Raw genomic sequence first — 24,211 nt, 5'->3', positions numbered from 1 at the left:
CTACTGCTAGTCATTAGTCAAGAATTAGTCTTAGGTATCATTGTAAAATTTGTGTTACATGGCACCAGCACACATAATTCATCCATTTTAAACCAGACTTCTGCATTTTCTCTGCACTCACAGACAGTAAAAACAGAAGGAAAACTACAGAGTACATAGTAAAAATACAGAAACCAATGTCAACTAGCTTAGTACTAGCTGTGGATCTGAATTCAAACTTTTCAATAGAGTTATGATCATTTACATAAACAGCAGTTGATTCTCTGCCCAAGCGTTTAATCTGCCATTAAAAAAAAAAAAAAAAAGACAATTACTTACTATAGTATCCTATATTACAGAAAACTTTTCTTGGGAGAGAAATAGCTACAGTATTTCACAAAGAAATGTAATGGATAATTTTAGAAGTATTCAACCAATTTTTCTTAATGAAGTATAAGCATTCAGTAATCTTTAAAATATATACCTATACATAAGTATTAAAAGCTAGGAACTGTAAAATCCAGAAAACATTATTTAGTTGATAGAATGGGTACCATCTAACAAACTGCCAAATGCTAGGCAAGGACTAGTTTAGGGTGCAGAATTTGCAGCTTTTGGAACTATGTGACATTTGCTATATATTTGACATGAGGTCAGAGACACACTCGTATTTTTAATTTGTCCTTTTCTTAAATTGTACTACATTATACACCTAGTTTTTCAGCCCAGTTTTCTGCAAAAGCGCTACTTCCTTAGTATCACAAGTGTATTTCCTAGTGTTACTTGCTACCAAGCTATGCACCCCCCGATGGAACGCTAGATGGTTCAAAACCCTGGGAACGTGATACAAAGAATCTTTTATTTTAGATTACTGGTTCAAATGTTGTCCAAATTGATAATTAATTCCAGTAGTTGTCAAGTAGCTTTTGAGTGATATATATAATTAAATTAATTCATCACATTTAATCTATTTTCCAAGACAGTTATCCACATCATAGAACTTATTACAGGCAACCTCACTGACCAAATAGGGACTTTAAAAAAAGACAGAAGCTAAATAAACCCCTATGATTCCCATACAGGAGGCTTATGCCAGAGTACATTGCTGGAGCAGTAGAAACAATCCTGTTACAGGTCGCTATACCAAACCTATTCTGTGGATGAACGAAAAATTTAATTTGCAGCCTATGCAACATGTATATTAAACAGATCAGTAAAACAAGCTAAAAATGTTATGGAAAATAGTTCTTGTAAATAAATGAATGACATAAACCAATATTTAGCTCTATAGACTAAAGACAAAATGTGGAGTCAGATCACAATAAACAGATTTTAAAGAGGCACAGTACTCTCTTTTTTTTGTATTAAGGAAAGTAACATTTATAACCCTGGAGTTGTTACATCTATGATGAATACAAATGAAAAATTAGATTAACTGATAGTGATGCAAGCCCTGAGGCAAAAGCATGTTTTTTTTCTTTTGCATGCTCAATAATTTACACAGCAGGATAAAGCAGATTGGGGAAAAAATAACCAACTATTAATTAACATGGTTTGTTTCTCTTTGGAATACTGCTGGACCTCAGCCAAACGCAAAAATACAAGTAAGGTTCATGAACTCCATTTGATTAAAACTCTAGCTTTATTGCTTACACTGAGATGGATTCCAATTAAGGCTTATTTATATTCTTTATTCATTATGATAGTTTCTACTTCATAGTGCTTGTAACAATTTTGGTAATGTAAATCCCTATAATTTAACCTCAAGGTTTCACATTTTTAAGAAGAAGAAAATTATGGAAAAGAATTGATAAAACAGTGTGATCATTATAGATTTATCTTTATAGCATTGTCTACCTGAATATGCCATCATATCTGAAGGGATTAGTAACATTTAGGATAACTTTCTTCAGCTCATAACATGGTGATTTGCATTTTAATATATCCTAAAAAAGAGCAAAAATTTGTATCAATATGAAAAAGTTGCAAAACTAGTTTCAGGTATAATACATAAACGAACAGAAAAATATTACAAAGAAGAACAGAACCATGTATTTGACCATTGGTGACTACAAAATTAACATAATTTAAATGCTAGGTTTTGCTGCCAGCAAACTGTTAAAGCCTATTTGGTTTTAAACATGCATTAAACTTCACCATATTTTACATGCTCTTCAAAATGATAGCACAGGGCCAAGAATCAAGCTAACTTTTTGCCTTCTTATCTTTCTATGATGTCATCTATTTTCCTCTCCTGTCCCAACCTTCCTTTGTAACATCAGTGTCTATTGCTATGGTATAGAGTGAGTCATGGAAAAAAAAGAGAATCACATAAATGCCATCTAAGTTCAGAAGAGGATCTATCCAGACCTGCTCAATGAGTGTTTGATAATAAATGCTGGAACGCATGCCGATCTCTGCTCTGACTATTTCTGGGATACATCTTAAATCTAAAGGCTGTCTAAAGTTAAAAATCACAAATAAACCTAGCAACATCTAAGTTTGCTGTCCATCCACATGTGACAACTGAAATCACTAGGCTGAAGGGGCATATCGATACCTCCGCAGAGGAGTTTCCAAAAGCATTCATATGCTGAAAGGGCTCCAGATTTATTTTCAGAACGATCAGTGCAAAATTTTTAAATTTATTCAAGATCTAAGTGTGATTTATATCCTTAGGCATCTGAGATATTCCTCTAGGCTTTTCTCTGCATGTACATAGGCTAATATTTGAAATGTGAAAATTCATAGGTCAAAGGCTAATGCTGATGGTAACTCACATTTTTATTCTTACCTCAGTTCACTTTTGTTTGAGACAACATACAGATGAACAATATTTTTGTGACAATATTAATCACACACACAAACTTACAGCAGGCTCAATATGCTTGACTTCGGATTTCAGAGAGAATGTCAGTGTGGCACCATCTATTCCACCCACACTCTTTGAGATCAATAGCAACACCGCTTCAGCAGGGCGCAGAAAACGACTAGTGAATTCCACATTTATAGTTGTTTGTCTCCTAGGCAAAATAATAATAATAATAATAATAATAATAATAATAATAATAATAATGTCATTTGTTTCTTCTGAAATACTTTGTTGTAGTTCAATCTTCTACCTAAGAGTACCTTAAAACAATCTAATAAAAGAACTATATGGATAGAAAAAGAACAATACTGAGTCCTTATTGCTTTTTATGACCTCAGCATGTAGCTTAATTTTTCTTCCCACACACACTAGCACAGGAAGTTCTCTTACCTTATAGTATTACCCTAACTTAACAACTGATTTACTTTATGCTCCCCTATTTGAATAGGTTTTTGTGAATTAAACAGTCAGACATCCTGTTATGCATGTTGTGAGGCAGATCTAGATGTTCTTAATCAAATCCTCATTGAAGATCGAGAAAGAAATTAACAAAAATCCCTTCAGAATAATTAGTAAAGCTGAGTAATTAAGAGGTGAAAAAAACAAAGTTCTCTCATACAAGCAACAGCTCACATCTCTGATGGAAAACTGGAGACGGGGAGACCACATGGAATGAAAACTTAGACTAGGTAAGAGTTAAGTTTAGACTTGATTTGCTTTAGTTCTACATCTAAGCAAGATCAGTAAGAAAAGTTTAGTGGCTGAAGCTTGCACTTTGAAGCTCTCATAATCACTGATTTTGAGATTAAGGTCTTTGGCTGGCATGAAGTCAGAAAAATTATAGTGTTTAGGATTGTTCTAAAAGCAAGGGAATGGTAGAATCTAAACATATTCTGCCTTTTCTATGCATATGACCAGAGCAGAGAAAGATTTCTCTAAATAGAAAAAGACCTATATTTTTGGAGATGCAAGTAGAATATCTCAAAATACATGACAAAAAATCAGCTGACTGGTTTATACTTTCATTGTAATGCCATTCTATGTAGTTAAAGAAATTTTAAAATTTAACCTCCAACAAACTGTATGAAAGATGGCAGAAAGAAAATAACCTATAATAAAATCTTGACATTTCTTAATTTGTGCAAGCTGATATTACTTAAATAATAATTCAAAGGCATTCTTAAAATATAGAAAACGGTTATATTTATAAAGTGCAGATGTTAGTTGTCTTTCTGGAAGAGATAGCATATACTAAAGTCAGAAAGAAACCTCTCCCCAACCCAGCTCAGCCTTCCCCATTAATTAATAGGAACTGTGCAGCCTAAAAGAAAAGTATTGAAATAGAGGACAGAGGGAAATTATGTGCGATTTATTGATCTTCTGCCAACTGGGAATTCTAAAGCAGAGGCAATCAACTAACAGTGGTATGTGAAATATGCCTATTATGTATTGTATGTATATATACTTACACAAGTGGTGAAATAGAGGACTTGTAATAGCAATCAGCATACCATGTCTTCGATGGAATCATACTAATTTACATTTGGTCCACAACTTCCCTAATAACAGCTATTTTTTCAAGTGAAGTCAATGCACACATCTCTTTATGTAAGTTGAGCAATCACAATGATGGCAGAAGTTCTACAAACTTATTTTGCTAGCAGTAGTGTCAGGATTTGTCCCTGGATGACAGCTGCTGTAGGAAACTTTCTGGGAGGTCCTTTACCTCATTCTTATAATGGACCAGGGGAAAAAAAAATTATTATATACATATATACAGCGTTCTTACTTAAAACTACCTTGCGACCTGAGAACTGGATGGTGAAAAATAGAACACCAATATCTTCAAAAAAACTTTGGGGAAGATCAGGAGAATAACAGACCTTCAAGCCTCAAATCTATACCATGCAGTAGAGTTGAAACAATTATAAAAAATAAAATAGGACAAGTATAAATGACATCTACTATAAACAAGATCTACATAAATGAGATCTAACTGGCAGGAGTCAACATCTGTAAACTGTAGTCCTGCCTAGGGGAGTTCATTAAAGGAGTTCAACAAGACCGTGATCAAGGGTGCTTTAATTCTTCTAACGAAGTCCCTTTCTATAGACTTACGAGGAAACTAGCAGACAGGAAAGAAGGAAGGAAACATAATGTAGGAACTAGGAAGGTCATTAATGGAGTCCTCAAGGGTCTGTGACAACTAGAAAGTAAGAAAATTTACTGATGTTCTAAGTTGTTTCTGATTGTAAGGACAAAGACCGACAGTTCAAAGATTGCATGACCTTATGAGACAACAAAATGACAAGGAAATTCAGCATACAGAGATGTAAAGAGATGCACACAGGGAAAGCAGTGTTAGGAATAATTAGAAAACAGACAACATAGATCACCATTAGGCCACCAGATCCTATCCAAAGGACTCGAACCTTAATTACTGTTTACACCTCATTACCTCAAAAAAGAATATAGCAGAATTGAAAAAAGCTCACCGAACTCAGAAAGGAGGATTATAGGTAATAGAATTAACTGAGCATGATCTCTAGGCTTAACACCTAGGATAAAAGACTATGATTTTGCCCTGAGTTCTTCCTAATACCAAAAGTCTCATGATCATGGTTCTGACAATCAGTGATGAAATCCTGGAAGTTCTGAAAACCTGGCTCTTACAGCTTTCTCGTTCCTGCTGCAGGGCCCCCGGACATCACCATTTTTGACAGTGAAGAGTTGCTAAGTCCCCCAGAGTTTGAGGCTCCTAAGCCACCCTGCCATTCAAAACATCCTGAAAAATGTATCCTGGGACCGCAGACTCTCAGAGAAGTATACTGCCTGAGACATCCACTCCCAAAGCCACTTTAAGAACCAAGTTTTAAGGAGTCTACTCTGCTCTCGTAACAAATAAGAATGACAGAGAAATGGAGCATATGGAACATCGTGCCTGATCTTTGCACTGTGGCTTATGCAATAGCAGACAAATCTGATTTCAGTTGTGAACTGCTGCCTTCTGTGGCAAAGCCAGTATCAGGGAAAACACAAAGTTGTTTAGTTTTTTTCTCTATTCATCTGTCTTGTGGTAAATGCAAAGTGAGGGAAAATTCAGATCATGCAATTGTTCTATAAACTTGTTCATTCTCCTATTATTATAACTAGCTCCATCCACATCCACTTTAGTTGATATACTGTAGGTGTCAAAGATTCTCAATTTCTTTATCAGCTCAGTGTGTACCATCTTTCAAAAAAGCAAGCAAGCAAATTATCTCTCTTTTATCTGTAATACTTCAGTGTAACAAAAAAAAAGATAGAAAGTTGTTTGGAGGGATCAAATTTGCAGAGTTTAAGGCCAACAGAAATCATTAGGTAACACAATCCCAAGTAATTATACATTGCAGACCATTACATGCAACCCAATCATACTTCAATTGCTTCTGATAACTGCCATTTGTCAGAAACATTTTTCTGAGAAAGCACCCCATATTATCTGGGGCAGACAGCTGGATTAAATAACTTTCAGAGATCACTTCCTGTATTATTTTCAATGTTCTGTGATTTGCAAAACTCCTACAGTTCAAGAATTTGTCATTCAGATAGTTTCTTCCCCTCAATAGCTAATGACCTTTACTACTTCCAGGTTGAATTTGTACAACTCCAGCTTCAAGCTGTTGTTCTTATAAAACATTTTGTTCTATATTGTTTGCAGTTAAACACGTCCCTTTCCCAGCAAGGCAGTTTTAAATATTGATCAAGTCATCTTCATTATTTCTCTTGTTAAAATACCCAGACTGAGTAACTTATAGGCATGTCTACACCACATAAGAGAGATTAGAAACATTTATGCTATTACTGTTGTGAACTGCAAGTCTATATGGCACAGTGCAGCTCCCTGGAGAGTGGGAATCTCAGATCAAAGTTTAATTACATTATATGTGAGATCTGACAGCTACACTGTGAATGTTCTGATGCATCCCAAAAGCCAGAGCAAAATGACAGTATACTGTTCGGAAGATTTCCTTGATGTTCAGTTGCTTAGGATTAAAGCCAGTTTCATCTTGGCCAATTGATACAAACTACTTATTCTTGGCAGATATTGGGTGTAGGTGGCTACATTTTGGTAGCAGGGGGCTATAGGGTCAGCCCCTGTCAGAAGAGACCAGGAGCTGCCCTGTGGGGGGCACAGATAGTTCCAGCTGCCTCCACAATGGACCCACCACAGGACACAGCTGAGCCCATCAGCCAACTTTGTAGCACCTCTGTGAAAACATATTTAAGACAAAAACATCAAAAAGGCAGAGGAGCAAGGACAAAGCGAGAAACAGCAGTGGGAACATCAAGGTCAGAGAAAGAGAGGGAGAGGCAGTGCTCTAGGTGCCAGAGCAGATATTTCACTGCAGCATGTGGAGAGAACCACACTAGAGCAGATATCCACACTGCAGACCATGGAGGGCCCCATGCCAGAGCAGTTGGATAATTCCTGAAGGAATTGTGATCTGTGAATAGGCCATGCTGGAGCAAATTTTTCCTGAAAGACTGCAGCCCATGGAAGAATTCACGGAGCAGGAGAAAAGCATGAGGAGGAAGGAGAAGCAGACAGAAACTGTTATGAAGTGATTGCAGCCACCTACTCCTTGTTACCCCCTGCCCTGTTCAGGGTGGCAGGGGGAAAATGTAGAGGATTCAGGAACAAAGGAGTGAAGTTGAGTCTGGGAGAAGAGGGAGGGGAAGAGATGAGGTGATGTTTTAATTTTTAGCTTTGTTTCTTACTACAAAAGCCTATTTTAATTGAAAATTAATTAAACCCTAAGTCAAGCCTGCTTTGCCTGTGATGCTCTCATTGTTTAACGCCAGCCAGCAACTAAGCACCACACAGTATATTGATGACTCTTAATAGCTGAGGCCTTGGTTGGAACTGTCTGGACAGTTCATCTATAGTTGCTACCTCCATGTCTGTCCGGCTCATTATCACCAGGGTGTGGGTTTCTTTTTTAGTTATAGAGGCAACTGATATAGTGTCTGGTTTAGACACAGTGTCTGTTGGTTTGTTTTCCCTCTTTTCTGCCTGAGGGTGTTCAATAAGACCAAGCAGTGTTTGGTAGATAGTGGTCAGGGCCCAGCACGTTGCAGTAAGTTGTGCCTCTTTGGAATAGCCCTGGCTTTTTTTTTTTTTTTTTTTCCAAACATTCTATCACTTCATCAGGGTCTGGTAGTTGTTCAGGAGTGAAGTTCCAGACCACTGGAGATAAAGAAGTTCTCTAGGTATCTGCCCATATTCTCCCACATGCCATGCTACCCCTGACCATACTCTTGCGAAGCCTGGGTCATATTTCTAAATTGCTTGTTAACCTTAGACAAAACCAAAGCAATATTTCTAAGAAATACCAATAGAAGTATTTTAACTACCCAAGGATGTTCAAGAAAGAAGTTATTGTAACAAGGGAGAAACCATCACAGGAGAAGGTAGAGAAGGTGCCATTCTGTATTTCCTCCACAAAAAAGCCTCTCAGATGAAGAAGTATAATCATTAATTATCTCCACGAGATGCTACCCAAAGTACAGTAATGGCTTCGGTACAGAGCCCAAATACCAAATTAAGCTCAAGGTCAGTGTTTTAATAACAAAACTCCCAGGCTAAACATCACTAATCACTACAGAGCACAGCAAACTGCAAAAGCCAACACCAATCTTTAACACGTACAGCAAAAAAAAAGAGCATGCTGCAGATCAGATAAACTAATATCTGAATCAATATCATGACCTGCAACTGTTAACAGATATAAATCCCTTCTATTACACTCTGGTCAATCTGTTATTACCTCAAACCCTTCGAGCACCAAAAAGGACTGTTGTGATTTAACCCAGACAGCACCTAAGCATCACACAGCTGCTCACTCACTCCCTCCCTCCTGAGCAGGATGGGGGAAGAAAATTGTGAGAAAACTTGTGGGTTTGTGACAAAGACAGTTTAATAAGCAAAGCAAAAGACATGTGCACAAGCAAAGCAAAACAAGGAATTTGTTCACTACTTCTCATCGGCAGGCAAGTGTCGAGCCATCCCCAGGAAAGCAGAGCTCCATCATGTGTAAGGGTTACTTGGAAAAACAAATGCCATCACCCAAATATCTCCCCCTTCCTTCTTCCTCCAGCTTTATATGCTGAGCATGACATCATACAGTATGGAGTATCCCATTGCTCAGTTGGGGTCATCTGTCCCGGCTGTGTCATCTCCCAAATTCTGGTGTACCAGCAGCCTACTTGCTGGTGGGGTGGGGTAAGAGGCAGAAAAGGCCTTGGCTCTGTGTAAGCATTGCTCAGCAGTAACAAAAACATCTCCATATTATCAACACTGTTCCACAGAATCATAGAATAGAATCCTAGAATGGTTTGAGTTGGAGGAGACCTCAAAGATCATCTAGTTCCAACCCCCTGCCATGGGCAGGGACACCTTCCACTAGACCATGTTGCCCAAAGCCCCATCCAACCTGGCCTTGAACACTTCCAGGGATGGGGCATCCGCAGCTTCTCTGGGCAACCTGTTCCAGTGCCTTACCACCCTCACAGGGAAGAATTTCTTCCTAATATCTAATCTAAATCCACAGTTCTTCATCTTAAAGCCATTACTCCTTGTTCACTACCTGCCCTTTAAACAGTACCTCTCAAGCTTTCTTGTAGGGCCCGTTTAGGGTACTGGAAGGCTGCTATAAGGTGTCCCTGGAGCCTTCTCTTCTCCAGGCTGAACAACCCCAACTCTCTCAGCCTGTCCTCACAGGAGAGGTGCTCCAGTCCTCTGATCAGCTTCGTGGCCCTTCTCTGGACTCGCTCCAACAGCTCCATGTCCTTCTTATGTTGAAGCCCCAGAGCTGAACACAGTACTCCAGGTGCGGTCTCACGAGCCAGCACAAATCCTAAACATAGCCCCATACTAGCTACTATGAAGAAAATTAACAACTCCATCCAAAACCAGCACAGATTGCCGCTGGTAAGCAGTCTCCCTATCTTGATCTCAACCCCCAAATCTTTTTAGTAATTTTTTCTCCCCCCTCCTCTTGAGGAGAGGGAGTGAGTGTGTCAGGGTGGGCAGCTGACAGCTGGCCAAGTTCAACCCACCGCAGCCATTTAGTAATTTCTCCAGCTAGTAGTGGGCCACAGTATACATTGTCATGCTTCTTTGAAAATACAGACAGACATATATTACATATTTCTGCCACTTCATCATTATTAGTTTAAAATAGTCGGCATCTCTACCTAATGCTGCATCATTGCTTCCTAATATACTTAAGTAACTTCTCTTCACTACTCTCTGCCTTTCTGCTTATTTTTCTCTTTTGATCTGTTTAGCTTATCAGTTTCCTGCAGTTCAGCTTCCCTGGAAAGTAAACACAGTGCTTTCAGACTCAGCTTTCATCTACAGAATCCTCTACACCAAGTGTGCTCACCCAGCAGGTCCAACAGGATTAGTCAGTCACACTTATTCCTCATTAGTGATTATAATGAGCCACAGTTATCTTAAATCCAACTATAGTTAATTCTAAATATAGGAACATATATATTTGACAGTTAATTAGAGCCAAGTTTCTAGGCATGACATGTCTGTCTTAAAGTATTCCAGCTCCCCAGTCAGAATTCTGACAAGTTTCCGTTTCTTTAGCCTCCCTATCAAGGCTATGGTTCATCTTTTCAGCTGTAATTGCCTGAACTCTCATGAGTGAATGTTCTCTGAACTGCTAGTATTTCCCTTGACCTTCTACCCTGAACCTTTGGCAAAGCAAGCCTTACAACTTGAATGAAGCCCTGCAGCAGGCTTTCACAAGGCAATAGCTGCTGGTCTTGACTGCTTCTTGTTTATTAGTTTAGCTAAAGTACCTGTTGGTTCAGGGGGAAAAAAGCTGGCTAGTATCAAGTTAGCTTGCAGTGAAAGAGGAACTAGGGGTGAAGGCATATTTATACTTATATACAATATTCATAAATTCATAAGGTACAGTTTCAATTCAGGGGAACAAGGATATCTGACCTTAAGTTGTCTGAATCATTACAGATACTCAGACAGGTTTTTAAAGTGTAATGCCTGTTTTTAAAGTAGAACTTCTGTTCCCTGATAGAGCAAGTACACTTTCCTAAATTTTAGTGCTTTTTAACACATTGATTCATCTGCCTTCATTCCCATATTTATGGATTATTTACTTCTAAAAGTAGAACAAATAACTTTAGTGTGAAGTGCCTCTTTCTAGCTATTTTAACATTTCTATTCCTAAACAGGTTATAGTCAGTGATACTAACATTTCTGTCAAAAAATAACTCCATAAAGTTTTAATAATACATTCCCAACACATTTCTTACTGAACACACTGAAAATTATTGCTCACTCTTTATTTATGCCATAAATATTTTTTCCTTTTTTTTTTTTTGAAGTCTGTTACAAGCCTACCTCATTTAGTCTTCTCTAAAGACTTTCACACTTTCCAAAGAAAACAGAACATTCTCTCCTACAAATCCTCTACCATTTTTCTTGACCTTAAACAAGCGAATATAAATCAGCATTAATAGCGATAAGCCTACATATAATCAATTAAACAGAGGTGTTAGTTTATTATTCATGTTGCTATCACTTCCAAACCCACTTATGATATTATGATCGAATATAAAACAGCTACAAGACTCCCACCGATCCCACTGATGGCTGGAGTTCTCAAACACTTCCATCAGAATATTAAGAAAGCTATTCATTACAAAGAATCTCTTTTTCATTTAGTGACCAAGATTACAAGTAAGGTTACATTATAATAAACTCTGCAGAGGTCACTAGTGGATGAGTGGCATTTCCACAAGCTTTTATTTCTATGCATTTTTTCAAATGTTTGATGCTATATATAATGCCAAGTAGCTCAATGACAAAGTTGTATACATTTACTTGTGTCTTGTTTTTTTAGATTTCTTTTAAAGGTGAAGTGAGAAACAGACACAGGATTGACCTTTCAGAGAAAACCATGATGTTTTCAAGGATTACATTTTTATGTTAATTCCTATTTGAAGTAATTGCAAAGAAAATGGAATCAAATCAGCCTCACAGCTCACTGAAACATAACATTATTTGTTGTCTCTTTTGCATAAATTTACAATAGGCATGTCATTTAATACAGAAATGTTGATCAACCTTAAAAAACACTGCATTTATGTTAAGTTCTTGAATTTGGCAATATATATTTGAATTTTTTCTTCTTCTTCACAGGTTATTTTCATACAAATATTGACCTTTGTTTTCCATTTTACAATCTCTGATCCATCTTATCTGCAAAGGTACATCTTAACTAGACTTACAGCCTAAACTCTTAACTGACAGCCAGAGTCACTGCTACATCCCTCTTGTCTTAGTTAAACAAGGATTAGTGAAATTCCTGTATCTAGTCCTAAAGCTACATAGCACAGAAAGAGCAAAATATACTTAGTGAACAAAAAGAAAAAGATGGCAACATTTCATGAGTATTTATGCTACCAAAAATGTTGACAACCTAATGTTTTTCCAAAATTAAATCCCTGTAAGATCCTTAGATGACTTTCAGAAATGTAAGATAGAGAAATATCTACATTGCAGCTGCAAGAGCTTCCCTCTTGGTGGGGAAGGACAATGGGGGCAAAAAGAAGCAGTCTAACACTACTATCAAATCTGTGTCATGGTCTCTTAAAACTCCCAGTCATGCTTCATTTACAAATAAGAAACAAAAACTGAAATCTTACAAGAAATAAATTTTATCAGCTCATGCTGCTGCAACGCACTGATGTAAAAAACGTGAATCAAGTTCAAAGGAGATATTTCAATTTTAGTTCGGCAAAAAAATAAAAATTTAAGAACAGCGGATCCAAACTGAAAATTAAAGCTTTCAATACATTGAGACAAAAATATTTATTGGACATAGATGACTCCTCTAACAATCTGAAGATGTATATTCTGCTCTCAAAGCTCTATTGAGCTAAACTGCAAGTGTCCCACTGATAAATTGTTCTGGATTTATTCTAGGTTAAGGAGGAAAACCTGATCTTTATACTCACTAATTTTGCCCTGTTTGTAGCTGAACACATTTCTAGTGTTCTACCATTATTTAATTAGTAGATTTATATTTCCATACTGTAAGACTTATTAATAACACTTTAAAAAATCATTACTTACTTAGGGGCAATGGTGACAGTGTTTCCTTTAGGTAAAGAGAAATCATCAGCATCTCTTCCCACAAGAGTAGCATTGTACACCAAAGTTTTAACGCTTGGGTTTTTCAGACGGACCTATCACAACAACAACAACAGAATCAGCCTATTTTTATTTATTTTTTAGAGTATAAAAGGTATGTTCTGCAGCTAAGTTCCAAAATACAAACTAAGGATATCACAAAATAAGAAAGTATTTCAAATAACTAGGCAGATAATTTTTCTTCATAAAGAGACTTTAGTCCATAGTGGAAGTGGGAAGTGGGAAGTCCATAGACTTCCCACAGACTGTCCAACCTCAATTTTTCTGAGTACTCTTTTTGCAGTGTACACTGCACTCCTATGCCTCTTAATCTCTTATTGCTCTCTATCTTTGATCTCAGATTTGTCAGATTGCTAGATTTTTTTCTGTGCTCACAGGCATAGGGAAAAAACAGCTGCAGAAGTCAGGATCCCAAACCTGAAGAGAAAAAAAGAAGACACATTCTTCCATCTTCTATATTTAGAAGCCAAATGACATGAAACCCATTCATTCTTTGTTGTAATATATACATAATATAAACACATATATACATACAGTGTTTTAACCTTGTACTGCTACAAACCTAAATTCAATGGTATCAGTACCTGCTTAACAACAGTTGCATGGAGAGCACCTGTAAATTCTACAGTCTTCTTGGGTAAGTAGTGAGGGAGACTTTCATACAGGTAGACACACAAAATAAGCATCATGACTGGGTTTGGATCACAGATGTCAGTGGCCTAATGTTGAAAAAAAAGAAACAATAAACAGATATTCAGTTAAAATTTTGCCTGTATAGTTTAGTGATAGGAAGATGAAGAACAAAAAAGTTTAAGGTAATTCTTATTATCAAATATTTTCAACCTAACTTTTAATAACTGGATTAGGCCTATAGCTAAGATGAATATGATTCTTGTCAGTGCACAAAACCCCTAATTCTTGAAGACCACGGACATGCTCTGGTAATAAACCTAGGCTAAAAATTAAACCTACCTTTTTTCCCCATAGTTCAGGAAAACCAGATGTTCCTTTCATAGTAAACTAATAATAGAAAAATAAAGTAAAATTCACTGACTGGAAAAAAAAAAGTCTCTATTTTCTTAAAAAATCTTTTTAAATATTTCAATATACTATGTAAAATATCATCCCAAATACTCCTAGATACAGTTTTGCAACTGTTTATTGTTACCATCCAACTAAGAACAGGAAATCATGACTATATAGTAATTTTTATTGCAGATGCCAAATTGCTTTACAAAAGGTAGTAAGTATTACTGCATCTTAAATATTTGATTTACAGAAATTTAAATTGCAACTGCAAAACATGTCAAAGCTTTAGTCTTCAGCAATTCTGGTAAGTTACTGAAAAGAGAGAGGTAGAAACTCCTCCATCAAATACATGAACTGTTCAAAAGCCTAATCAAATAGTAAAGAGACTTGATGGAAGTGCCTTCCCACATAAGTACAGGCAGGAAAGATCTGACTACAGATTTAAACAAATAAGAATCTGTACTTCCTAAATCAAACTAATTAAATTAGGCATTTTAAAATTTCATGCTTAGTAACTTATAATATGTTATTATAACGAAGTTGTCTATAATATACTAAATAAACTTTTACAACTGCAGTTAATCTCTGTCCTGAATTACATATAAAGTCACACTGAAAAATATACACACTTGGGAGTAGATTTAAGCAGCAAACCCCTTGCATTAACATGTCATCCCATTAAAAGGTGCTCTTTTTAGTCAAGACACTTTATTTGGATCCCGTACATAACAGAGTCATTCAATACAGTATTTTTAAAAAAGCTCTCCTTTGCCTAATGTCTTGAAAGTGACTACCACTCTAAACCCTCTCACCTTACATGAAAAATTTTGCCCAATTCTCAAGCAAAAAACCCCTGATCTATTGTGCTATTGCTGATTGTCACTGTCACCCTCCCTAAGCAGCTTAGATAAGTTGCACGTAACTACATGTAACCTCATCCCAACGCTCTAGAATCAAGCCTCCTGCTTCACATGGTTTCACCGTATCATGAATTTTCAGCTGTAAACCACTCAAAGAACAGAGTACATTTTTATTCATTTTAATATTGACCTGTAGAATACTTAGAAGCATTGTATAAACATAAAGCAAATGTCTTTTAGATCTGCAAGGTCATGCAAGAGAGCAAGAAAACAGGTATGAGATACTTTTAAATCCCTAAACTTTATGTTATAAAACAGCTATACTACTTTTTTTAAAAAAACTTACCAGGAAATTCACAGCTACTAGGAGATATTTCATATTCAGATAAAGTGGCAATAAGGAAAAAGAGCTCTCTTTAGTCAGCAACTATTGAAAATTTTGCGTTCATTTCTAAGTACATGAACAAACAAGTCCCATAATATAACATTCTTTAGTAGCACAGGCATACTTAAGATATTGAAGACTACATTACTTTTGCACTGTCCAAACAAACAAACAAAAAAGGGAAAACAAAACAAAAATATATCTTAAATGACATGTCCTTTTTCTTTATCTGGAAGAGGAATGAAGAGCAATACATGACCAGTTTTATTTAGAACATCAGTTTTATTTGCACCAGTTTTATTTAGAAACAAGTACACTACAGGAGACCTGAATCTCTTTATCTCATAAGTGCATACATGGCAGGCATATCTGTGGAAAAAGTTCCTAGAAAAAATGTCTGTAGCTTGTAGGCAAACAAGGAAATCAAGAGTTGTGTGAAATTAATGTTCTCGATGTTCACCATCATCCATCCTCCAGAAACTACTGCAGCTAATAAAACCTCCCACTCACAATGTTAGCCCACATTGTGTGTCAGGAAATCACAGCTGAGTTGATAGCAGCACAGAGATCTCTCCAGATGAACAAATGGTATAGTCATGCCATTGACTGCTACATAACTTCCATATGTACAAAAATCTCCCTTGCAATGCAAGTACAAATATATTTGCTGATTCAAGACTAGTAATCTATTGGTAAATGCAGTGTACAACTTCCTTCAAAATAAAAAAGCTTCTCTGCATGTACGTACTTGCCTCAAGCACAGCTTTACAAGGAAGGTCTTGTAGCAACCTGAAAATCAGCAAGCTTGCAAGGTATTAGATATGAACCAAAGACTGGCTGTAGAAGAGTGCATGGTGATACTGTGAGATCTCTCATAAGAGTACAGCAGCTTTAAATGAAATTGGCCAGATGGCTCCAGCTGTGGCAGTATGGAGAGAGAATATGGTACTCCAATGGGAGCCTTGGTTATCTTTTCTGGGTAAGTTAAGAAAGCAATGAAAAATGGTAATGCGACACTTTTGAGGAGGTCAGATTAATAAAAAATTAAAAATAAATAAATACAGTTCATCTGATAAAATGAGGCATTAATTAAATGTACTTAATAAGGAGCCCAGGTTTTTGGCAAAACTGCTTTTGTGAAATATTTTTAAAACTTGGTTATTTTATAAAAAAATTATCACTGTAGATAACGCATCTTGTTCATGGGTCAATTTTATTCCCACTTTTTAGGACCAAAACCTCTTAATAGTGAACTATGAGGATGAAGTTGTATCAACTTAATTGTCTTTTGATACTTTGTCAGTAAAGTCTCATTTTAATACTTATTGTCAATACTATTAAAATTTCCAGGGATGTCTGAGAATAACAAATATTCCTATACATTAATATTTCTTCTATGAACTACATTATACCAGTTTTTCACAGGACCACACTTTCAGCCCCCACATTATTTTATTTTTATGACCAACTATATTCTTGTCCTCAACATGATTACGAGATGCTTATTGCTTAAGTGCAACACTAGAGGAAAAAAGGTCCTTAAATCCTTTTTTTTAATTGATTCTTATGAGGCAATTTTCATAATGAACAATCTATTCCAGAACCTCAGTGCTCTCCAGCAGATTAATCAAGGGAATGGATACTATTACTAAAGCAGCAGGATAAAGGAAACAGAGCAGCTATTTAGTCAGTCACCCACTCTCTGATGTGAGTCTATGCAGAAATATTATTTGCATTAATGGTTCACTTTAGTGTATGTCTGCTTCTAGATGAGCCAACCATCTATTTTACTGAATGGGGAAAACGTACGCATTTAGATTATAACAAGAAAACTTGGCAATTTTTTAATCTAATAAAACTCTTGTAGAGATTATATTTTCCTTTTCAGTATTAAGAAGATAAACATGAAGGATAAAAATCCAGATTATTGAAACATCTGAAAAAATATTACTTAATTAAGGGCGTTTCCATATGTCCTAAAAAATGCTCGACAATAAATGTGGGATTTAAAGTTATGTTTTTTTCTCTCTTCCATTCATATTTCTCCAAGGCTATAAAAAATGGTTTTTGATAATTACGTGAAAATTCTTTTTTTTTTTTTTTCATTTCTGAGAACAGAAAATTCTACCAATAAAAAAATATGTGGGAGATAATTAGAATAGTCTACTCAATAAAGCAACTCCATGGGAAGAACGAGTCCCATGTAGATTCCCACTAGGAACCTTGAAATGAAAGTAAAAATTTCATTCTCATTATTAGAAACATTTGGATAACTGCAGTTACTCTGTTTCCCAAATGTTAAAGGAGAGAGTTTGGCAAAAGACATCACATTTATTAGCCACATGGGCTGAAAAAAGGATAAAACTTCTTTCCCTCTTCTGGACTGTCTTTAGTGCAGTAAGAGAGATGTATAGACATATCTACTATCAATTATCTGAGTTAATTTTTATTTCCAAGTTACTTAAAGTTTTCCAGCACTTCTACAAACCAGCCAGTTCAACTTCCTATTTACTAAAAACACAAGGTGCAATACAACACTCTGTAAAAAACCAAATACGCATTCCACACAGAACACAACAGCGAGTCTATCTTCAAATCTTGCCGAAAGGCCCTTGTTCCTCTAGTTAGTTTCTCCTGCAGGTATGGAAAAAAGCAGTTTCATGAGCATCCCTTGTCAGAATACAAAAGCAATAAAAATGACATTGAACAAGGGTCCACAAGATCTAAACACTTAAGGATCTCCTTAGAGTATCAGAGACTGGGTATCCCACTATTCTGCCTCTGCCAACAGAGCAGTTGCTTGAGAAAAGAGTGTAAGAAATTGGGCAAATATAAAGTGGTCTTTCCATTGAAATAATTTGCTAGCTTCTGGAAATTAGTGGCTTAGGGATGTATTGATTAATGTTAGACACCTCTCTGCCATTATTTTAAATTCTTCTCTATTTTATTCTTTACATACAGAAATAAACCTGACTGTCATTAACGGTTTATGAATTCTTTTTTATTAGGATTTGCTTATTGAGTTTTCTTCTCCTTTTGATGTTATTAAAATGCAATATTGGCTGAAATCTATTGCCTAAAATACAGGACCATAAAAATGCAGCTGAGATTTAATTCTTAAGGCAAGAGCTCTAAGAAAGCAAAGCAACACATCAATCCAAGCACAAGTACAAATAGCTTCACCCCCAAAAAGTTTCTACTTGATGATTGATGGATCAGCAACTGACACAGGTTTTCTTCAGCTAGCAAAAGCTGCATTTTGACATAATAATTTTGTGAGGATAAAGTATATAAAAGGCAAACATTTTCAACTCTAGTGGAGCCACCTTCTTCCCACACAATGTAAAAAACTCAGTAGCTTAAAAAAAAACATTCCACATAGAAAAAGCTTTATACAAAATAAAAACCTAAGAGCAGCCTATTGGCTCAGACCATGGGCCAAAAGGACAACACTACAAGCTGATGCCCAAATGAAAACAGTTATACAGTAAGTACACATACACTTGAGTATTTTCCCAGCCTCAAGCTATTTTCAGCACAAGAGACTTCCTTTACCACATATGATTTCTGCCTACTTCAAAATATTTTCTTTTTTTTTTTTTTTTTATCCCCCACACCTATGCACAGTCTCCCTTTGAATCTGTGTAAAAACTGTAAAGGCAACCTAAGAAAGCTCTCCTTTTGAAGTTATGTTCTGTATAACCAAGAAAGAAGCTGGAAAAAAAGACAGAACTATAAGATAATTTTCTTAATGAATGTGCTCTAAATAAATGCAATAAATAATGTTCTTAATGAATGTGCTCTAAATAAATGCAATAACACCAACCATTTGAAGTAATGCTCACTTCCACTACCCCTGGTGTTCTAGCCCTATACAAAGTACAATTTTATTTTTCCAAAAATTTGAGGGAACATCACCAAGAAGTAAATGAAAAAAGCTTACTATTTTTTCTTCATTTCCTAACAAGTCATCAAAACAGGGTGCCCATCTTTTACTACCAAGAATGAACCTATATTTGACATAAAAGAGAACTTGGAAAATAAGATGCTCTTTTGTTGTCACAGATGGGTAAAAACAATTCTGAATTTCAAACCAGAAAAATCTAGAATAAACTGCATTCTAAATTCAGAAATGTAAGGAGTCAAACCAACACAGCATTTCCAATGCAGAAATAATCTTTCTTTCCCATCCAGTCTACAAGCTTGTCAGAAGTTTCCTACCATGTTCTACTGAGATGAGAAATTAAAGAATTCTCAGAGATAAACCCAGCAGTATTTTCTCTGGCTCCTTCAGCCCATGAGGCATTATGCGATAATGAGATGCTCCGTGTCTTTTATGTAAGAATCCTCAATTCAGTAAGAGAAATAAATTCCAGAAAAGTCAGTGAAACTATAATTGTTCCAAACTTGAAAGGGAAACTAAAGGCAAAGATCATTGCCAGGTGACAGCAAGGGCCAGCTGCTCTCTCCAGGCCAGGGAGACAGGAGCCAAAGGCAATATAACACAGCTGCAGAGCAGAGGCCAGCCAGGGCCCATCCCACCAGCCAGGAGCAGAGCAGCTGTGGGCACCAGGGCAGCCCCAGCTGCAGCCATTGGACACCTCCCTGGGGACCAGGACAGGCCAAGGCTGCGATGACGGCCTCTGGGTGGGCCTGGCTTAGCAGGTCCCATGGCCAGGCAGGGCAGGGCTGTGGGGAGCAGGAGGCCAGCCCTGCTGTGACATTGCTGGGGCAGAGGCTGATGGTCCTGTGAATGTGACATGGGGTCCTGGGCTGTGGGCAGAGTGGGGGAGCCCTGAGGGGCCAGGCAGGGGCTGGTGGTACCTCAGGGTCTTGACAGTAGTTAAGTGTGAAGAGCATTCAACCTACATCATTTGATGACTCTATGGTAGACGTTTCAGAAAAACACATTTTTAACAAGGCTTCATCTCCGTGGTTGCAAGGAAACCTGAAGGAGCTGTATCCCTGAATAGACTCCTAATGTCTGCTTTAGGAAGAGGAACCTCTCCTTCTCCATACCCTAAAGCATTATGTGGCAGGGCAGGGGGAGAAAAAGAGAGAATTTGAGTAGTGGAAAAGATGGCAAGGCTTGGCTCGTGGACTAAAAGCAGAGAAGGAATGCAGCCCTTTCCCAAAGGATAAACATTTAAAGAAAGATGACTTAGTTACTGAAAGCTTCATAGACTTATTACTGACTACAGCTCATCCCTAATTAAATTCAGTGTCTATAGTCCTGCAGGAATGTGTTCTGTGTGCTTTATGTTATAAGGAATATGATTTTTTGTTTTGTTTGATACAACAGAAAGGAGAAACCTGTCAAGATATATTAGAACAGAGGAACCACATTTTTTTACCTATATACATATTAAATTAATCTTGCATTACATCTCACTAGCTAACCTTCAAGTTTTCTTAGTTTTCCTTCTGTTTTATTAACTTAGAAACAGGTAGGAGATTCCATTGAAAAGACAGAAGGGGAGCTCCACAAGTGGCAAATCCGTTAACTCCATGGAGCACAAAGGCAGGAGGAGTTACTGACCGCTTCCTCCCTCCTTTCTCGCCCTGTGCCCAGCCAAGCATCGCACCCTACTCCCAGCAGTTCTAGCACAGCTCCTTCTCTAACCTTTGGAGAGAGAGAGCGCATCACTGGGCACTGACTTGAGGTTTCCTTGTCGCTCTCCATAGTTTCCTAGATAACGCTTATCCTTGCAATTCTTAAGATTCATTTCATATACTCTTCATGTACTGATGTTATCATATGCCTCATCTTGTATTACTATTTATTTCTGTCACCGCTGTTTTTTAAGGTTGGAATTTTAGGATGCACTTACTATGCAAAGCAAAAAGCCTTCTTCCCTGCCAAAACCTTTAAACCTGAAGTCTGAAAAATACTCTGATGTTTTCCGTTCCCTTCTCTCAGTAATGGCTATTGAATGTTAACAACTATTTGTAGGAGAATTTGTTATTATTATTATTCCAATACAGCTGTAATTTTACACCTCTACTGTTCATCTTTCCTGCATTTTCATTTAAGACAGCAAAGATGCCAGAGCAGATTATCTATGGAAGCTTAACCTTTTTTTTGCCACCTACTTCTACTCATTTCCACTTAGATCAGGACTTATTCCCTCAGAAAACCTACTATTCTAGGAACTGATTTTAAAAAAATAAAAATCAGTGTGCTTCATAACAATATTCAGCAGAAAACTCACATAATCTATATATATTATTTACTTTAAAAAATTCTGGGTTAGCAAACAATAGCAATTCATAATGTTTAACAGATTTATGCTTTAAATTTTGTCCATAACAAAGGTTCTCAAAATATGAAAAAGCTTCTCACATTTCTTGAATTGTTAGGTGCTTGTTTGTTAGCATTTTATTTATACTCTAATGTTGCCTACTTAAAGAAAATGCTGAAGATGACAAAGTGGATAAATTATTATACTTCAAATTCTAAATATTCCAAATTAGGACTATATTAAAACTGGACAATAAATTCAAGGGTTAGTAAATTGGTTCTACTGCAAACCCTAAGTTATTTAACTGTTGTAAGACCATTAGGTCTGTGCTGTTAATTCCATAACCAACTTTCCGTATTTTCAATCACCTTTATATTACTAAAGCTTGGTACTGCTGGTCAGAAGAGTTTGTAACTGCTTACAAATAATGCCTCCTGATTTTGTGAAAATAGGTTTATAACAATGCAAAAATTAAATAGCATTAATTGTCTCTAAGTCATTCCGTGATATTTAGAAAATGCTGGCAGTTCTGTTTTATTAGCATAGTGTTAGTGGATTGATACTTAGAACAGAATATATTACAAACAAATATTAATCTATCTAGCTGGAAAATAAAAACAAAAAGCAGATCATGGTGTTTTAAATCCAAAATAATCACAATAACTATAAGCCAAAGTTCTGACAGACAGAAAAGAGGAGAGAAAAACTTTATTAAAAGATGTCAGGAAGGAGTAGATCACTGCCACTTCTTATGGCAATAACACGCTCCATTTTTACATGAACATGTAATTATTAGTTGAATAATGTAATAAACTATTCAACAAATGCAAAAATCATGCAAGAAGACTTTCCCCACTACAAAGCCTACAAAGCAATGATGAAAATAGACATCCTACGCCAAAGAACAGCTTCTAGCAGGACACAAATAACTGAAAAATAGAAAATGCTTCGAATCAGCAGCCATGAAATGTTACCTAGGTAACCAATTTAAACCAACAACTACAAATGACTGATGAAAATTATGGTAAAAGTATTAAACAAACAGAAGGTAATAAAAATACTATATTAAATTTCAGAAACAGAAATATTATTAGTTATTTCCAGATTTGTAAGGCTTAAACATTGAACTTAAAAGATAAACATATAGGAAACAATGTTGTTTGTTTTGAACAAAAGGAGATTCCTAAGTTTATGTAGGCTTTGCTTATACAAGTGCAGCAGCCAAGTTTTCAATAAGCTGGAAGTCAATGTGAGACTAGAACTGTCAGTAAGTCTGGAAAAAGGATCCAAGTAGTCATTTTGGCTAAATAAAGCTTAAAAGTTTATATTTTTGTATGTTTGTATTGTTTATACATATGAATATCCTATTTAAAAGATTAAATCAATCCCAAACATGTCCAGTTTCTCTTCAGAAATATCCCAGGTGAGACTATTATTGCTCTGATGGAAATAAAAAACACTACCGATTTTGAAACATGTATTTCCTTTTCTTTTGTTTCCACAAAATATTTATGGGACGCCTAAGGGTATAATCTAGGTGAACTTAAAACTAGATGTGCTTGAAGAGATCACTTGTCTGTTGAAATTGCATGTTTCCATAGATCTCATCATGCCAGTGGATCAAAAAATCATACAATAGAATCATAGAATAGAATCATAGAACCATAGAATGGTTTGGGTTGGAAGGGACCTCAAAGATCATCTAGTTCCAACTCCTCTGCCATGGGCAGGGACACCCTCCACTAGACCACGTTGCCCAAAGCCCCATCCAGCCTGGCCTTGAACACTTCCAGGGAGGGGACATCCACAACTTCTCAGGGCAACCTGTTCCAGTACCTCACCACCCTCACAGGGAAGAATTTCTTCCCAATATCTAATCTAAATCTACCCTCTTTCATCTTAAAGCCATTCCCCCTTGTCCTATCACTACATGCCCTTGTAACAAATCCTTCCCCAGCTTTCTTGTAGATACCCTTTAGGTACTGGAAGACTGCTGTAAGGTCTCCCTGGAGCCTTCTCTTCTCCAGGCTGAACAACCCCAACTCTCTCAGCCTGTCCTCACAGCAGAGGTGCTCCAGCCCTCTGCTCATCTTCGTGGCCCTCCTCTGGTCTCACCTGAGTAGCTCCATGTCTTTCTTGTATTGGGGATCCCAGAGCTGGACGCAGTACTCCAGGTGGGGTCTCACGAGAGCAGAGTAGAACAGGAGAATCACCTCCTTCGACCTGCTGGTCACTCTGCTTTTGATGCAGCCCAGGATGCGATTGGCTTTCTACGCTGTGAGTGCGTATTGCCTTGTCTCAATCTACTTGTCACCCAACCTGTATCCATGTTTGGAATTGCCCCAACCCAGGTGCAGGACCTTACACTTGGCTTTGTTGAACTTGATGAGGTTTGCGTGGGCCCACCTCTCTAGCTTTTCAAGGTCCCTCTGGATGGCATCCCTTCCCTCTAGAGTATCAACCACATGACTCAGCTTGTGTTATCTGCAACTTGCTGAGGGTGTACTCAATCCCGCTGTCCATGTCCCTGACAAAGACATAAAATAATAATGGTCCAAATACGGCTCCCTGAGTGACATCACTGATCACTGGTGTCCAGCTGGGCACTAA

General features: G+C 36.9%; 1 protein-coding gene across 1 annotated transcript in view; it reads right to left on the bottom strand.

Moving 5' to 3' along the window:
* Positions 1-24,211, bottom strand: part of CFAP47 (cilia and flagella associated protein 47) — a 360,776-nt gene that overhangs the window by 228,246 nt on the left and 108,319 nt on the right. Inside the window, exons 36-39 of the mRNA XM_075774464.1 lie at positions 13,670-13,804; positions 13,008-13,120; positions 2,852-3,002; positions 1,837-1,925 (exon numbers count right to left, since the gene is read on the bottom strand). Of these exons, the coding sequence (XP_075630579.1) occupies positions 1,837-1,925; positions 2,852-3,002; positions 13,008-13,120; positions 13,670-13,804 (488 nt within the window). The remainder of the gene's footprint in view (positions 1-1,836; positions 1,926-2,851; positions 3,003-13,007; positions 13,121-13,669; positions 13,805-24,211) is intronic.

Source organism: Balearica regulorum, chromosome 1 (genome assembly GCF_011004875.1).
Source record: "Balearica regulorum gibbericeps isolate bBalReg1 chromosome 1, bBalReg1.pri, whole genome shotgun sequence".
NCBI lineage: Eukaryota > Metazoa > Chordata > Aves > Gruiformes > Gruidae > Balearica > Balearica regulorum.
This window is presented reverse-complemented; position numbering and strand designations above follow the sequence as displayed.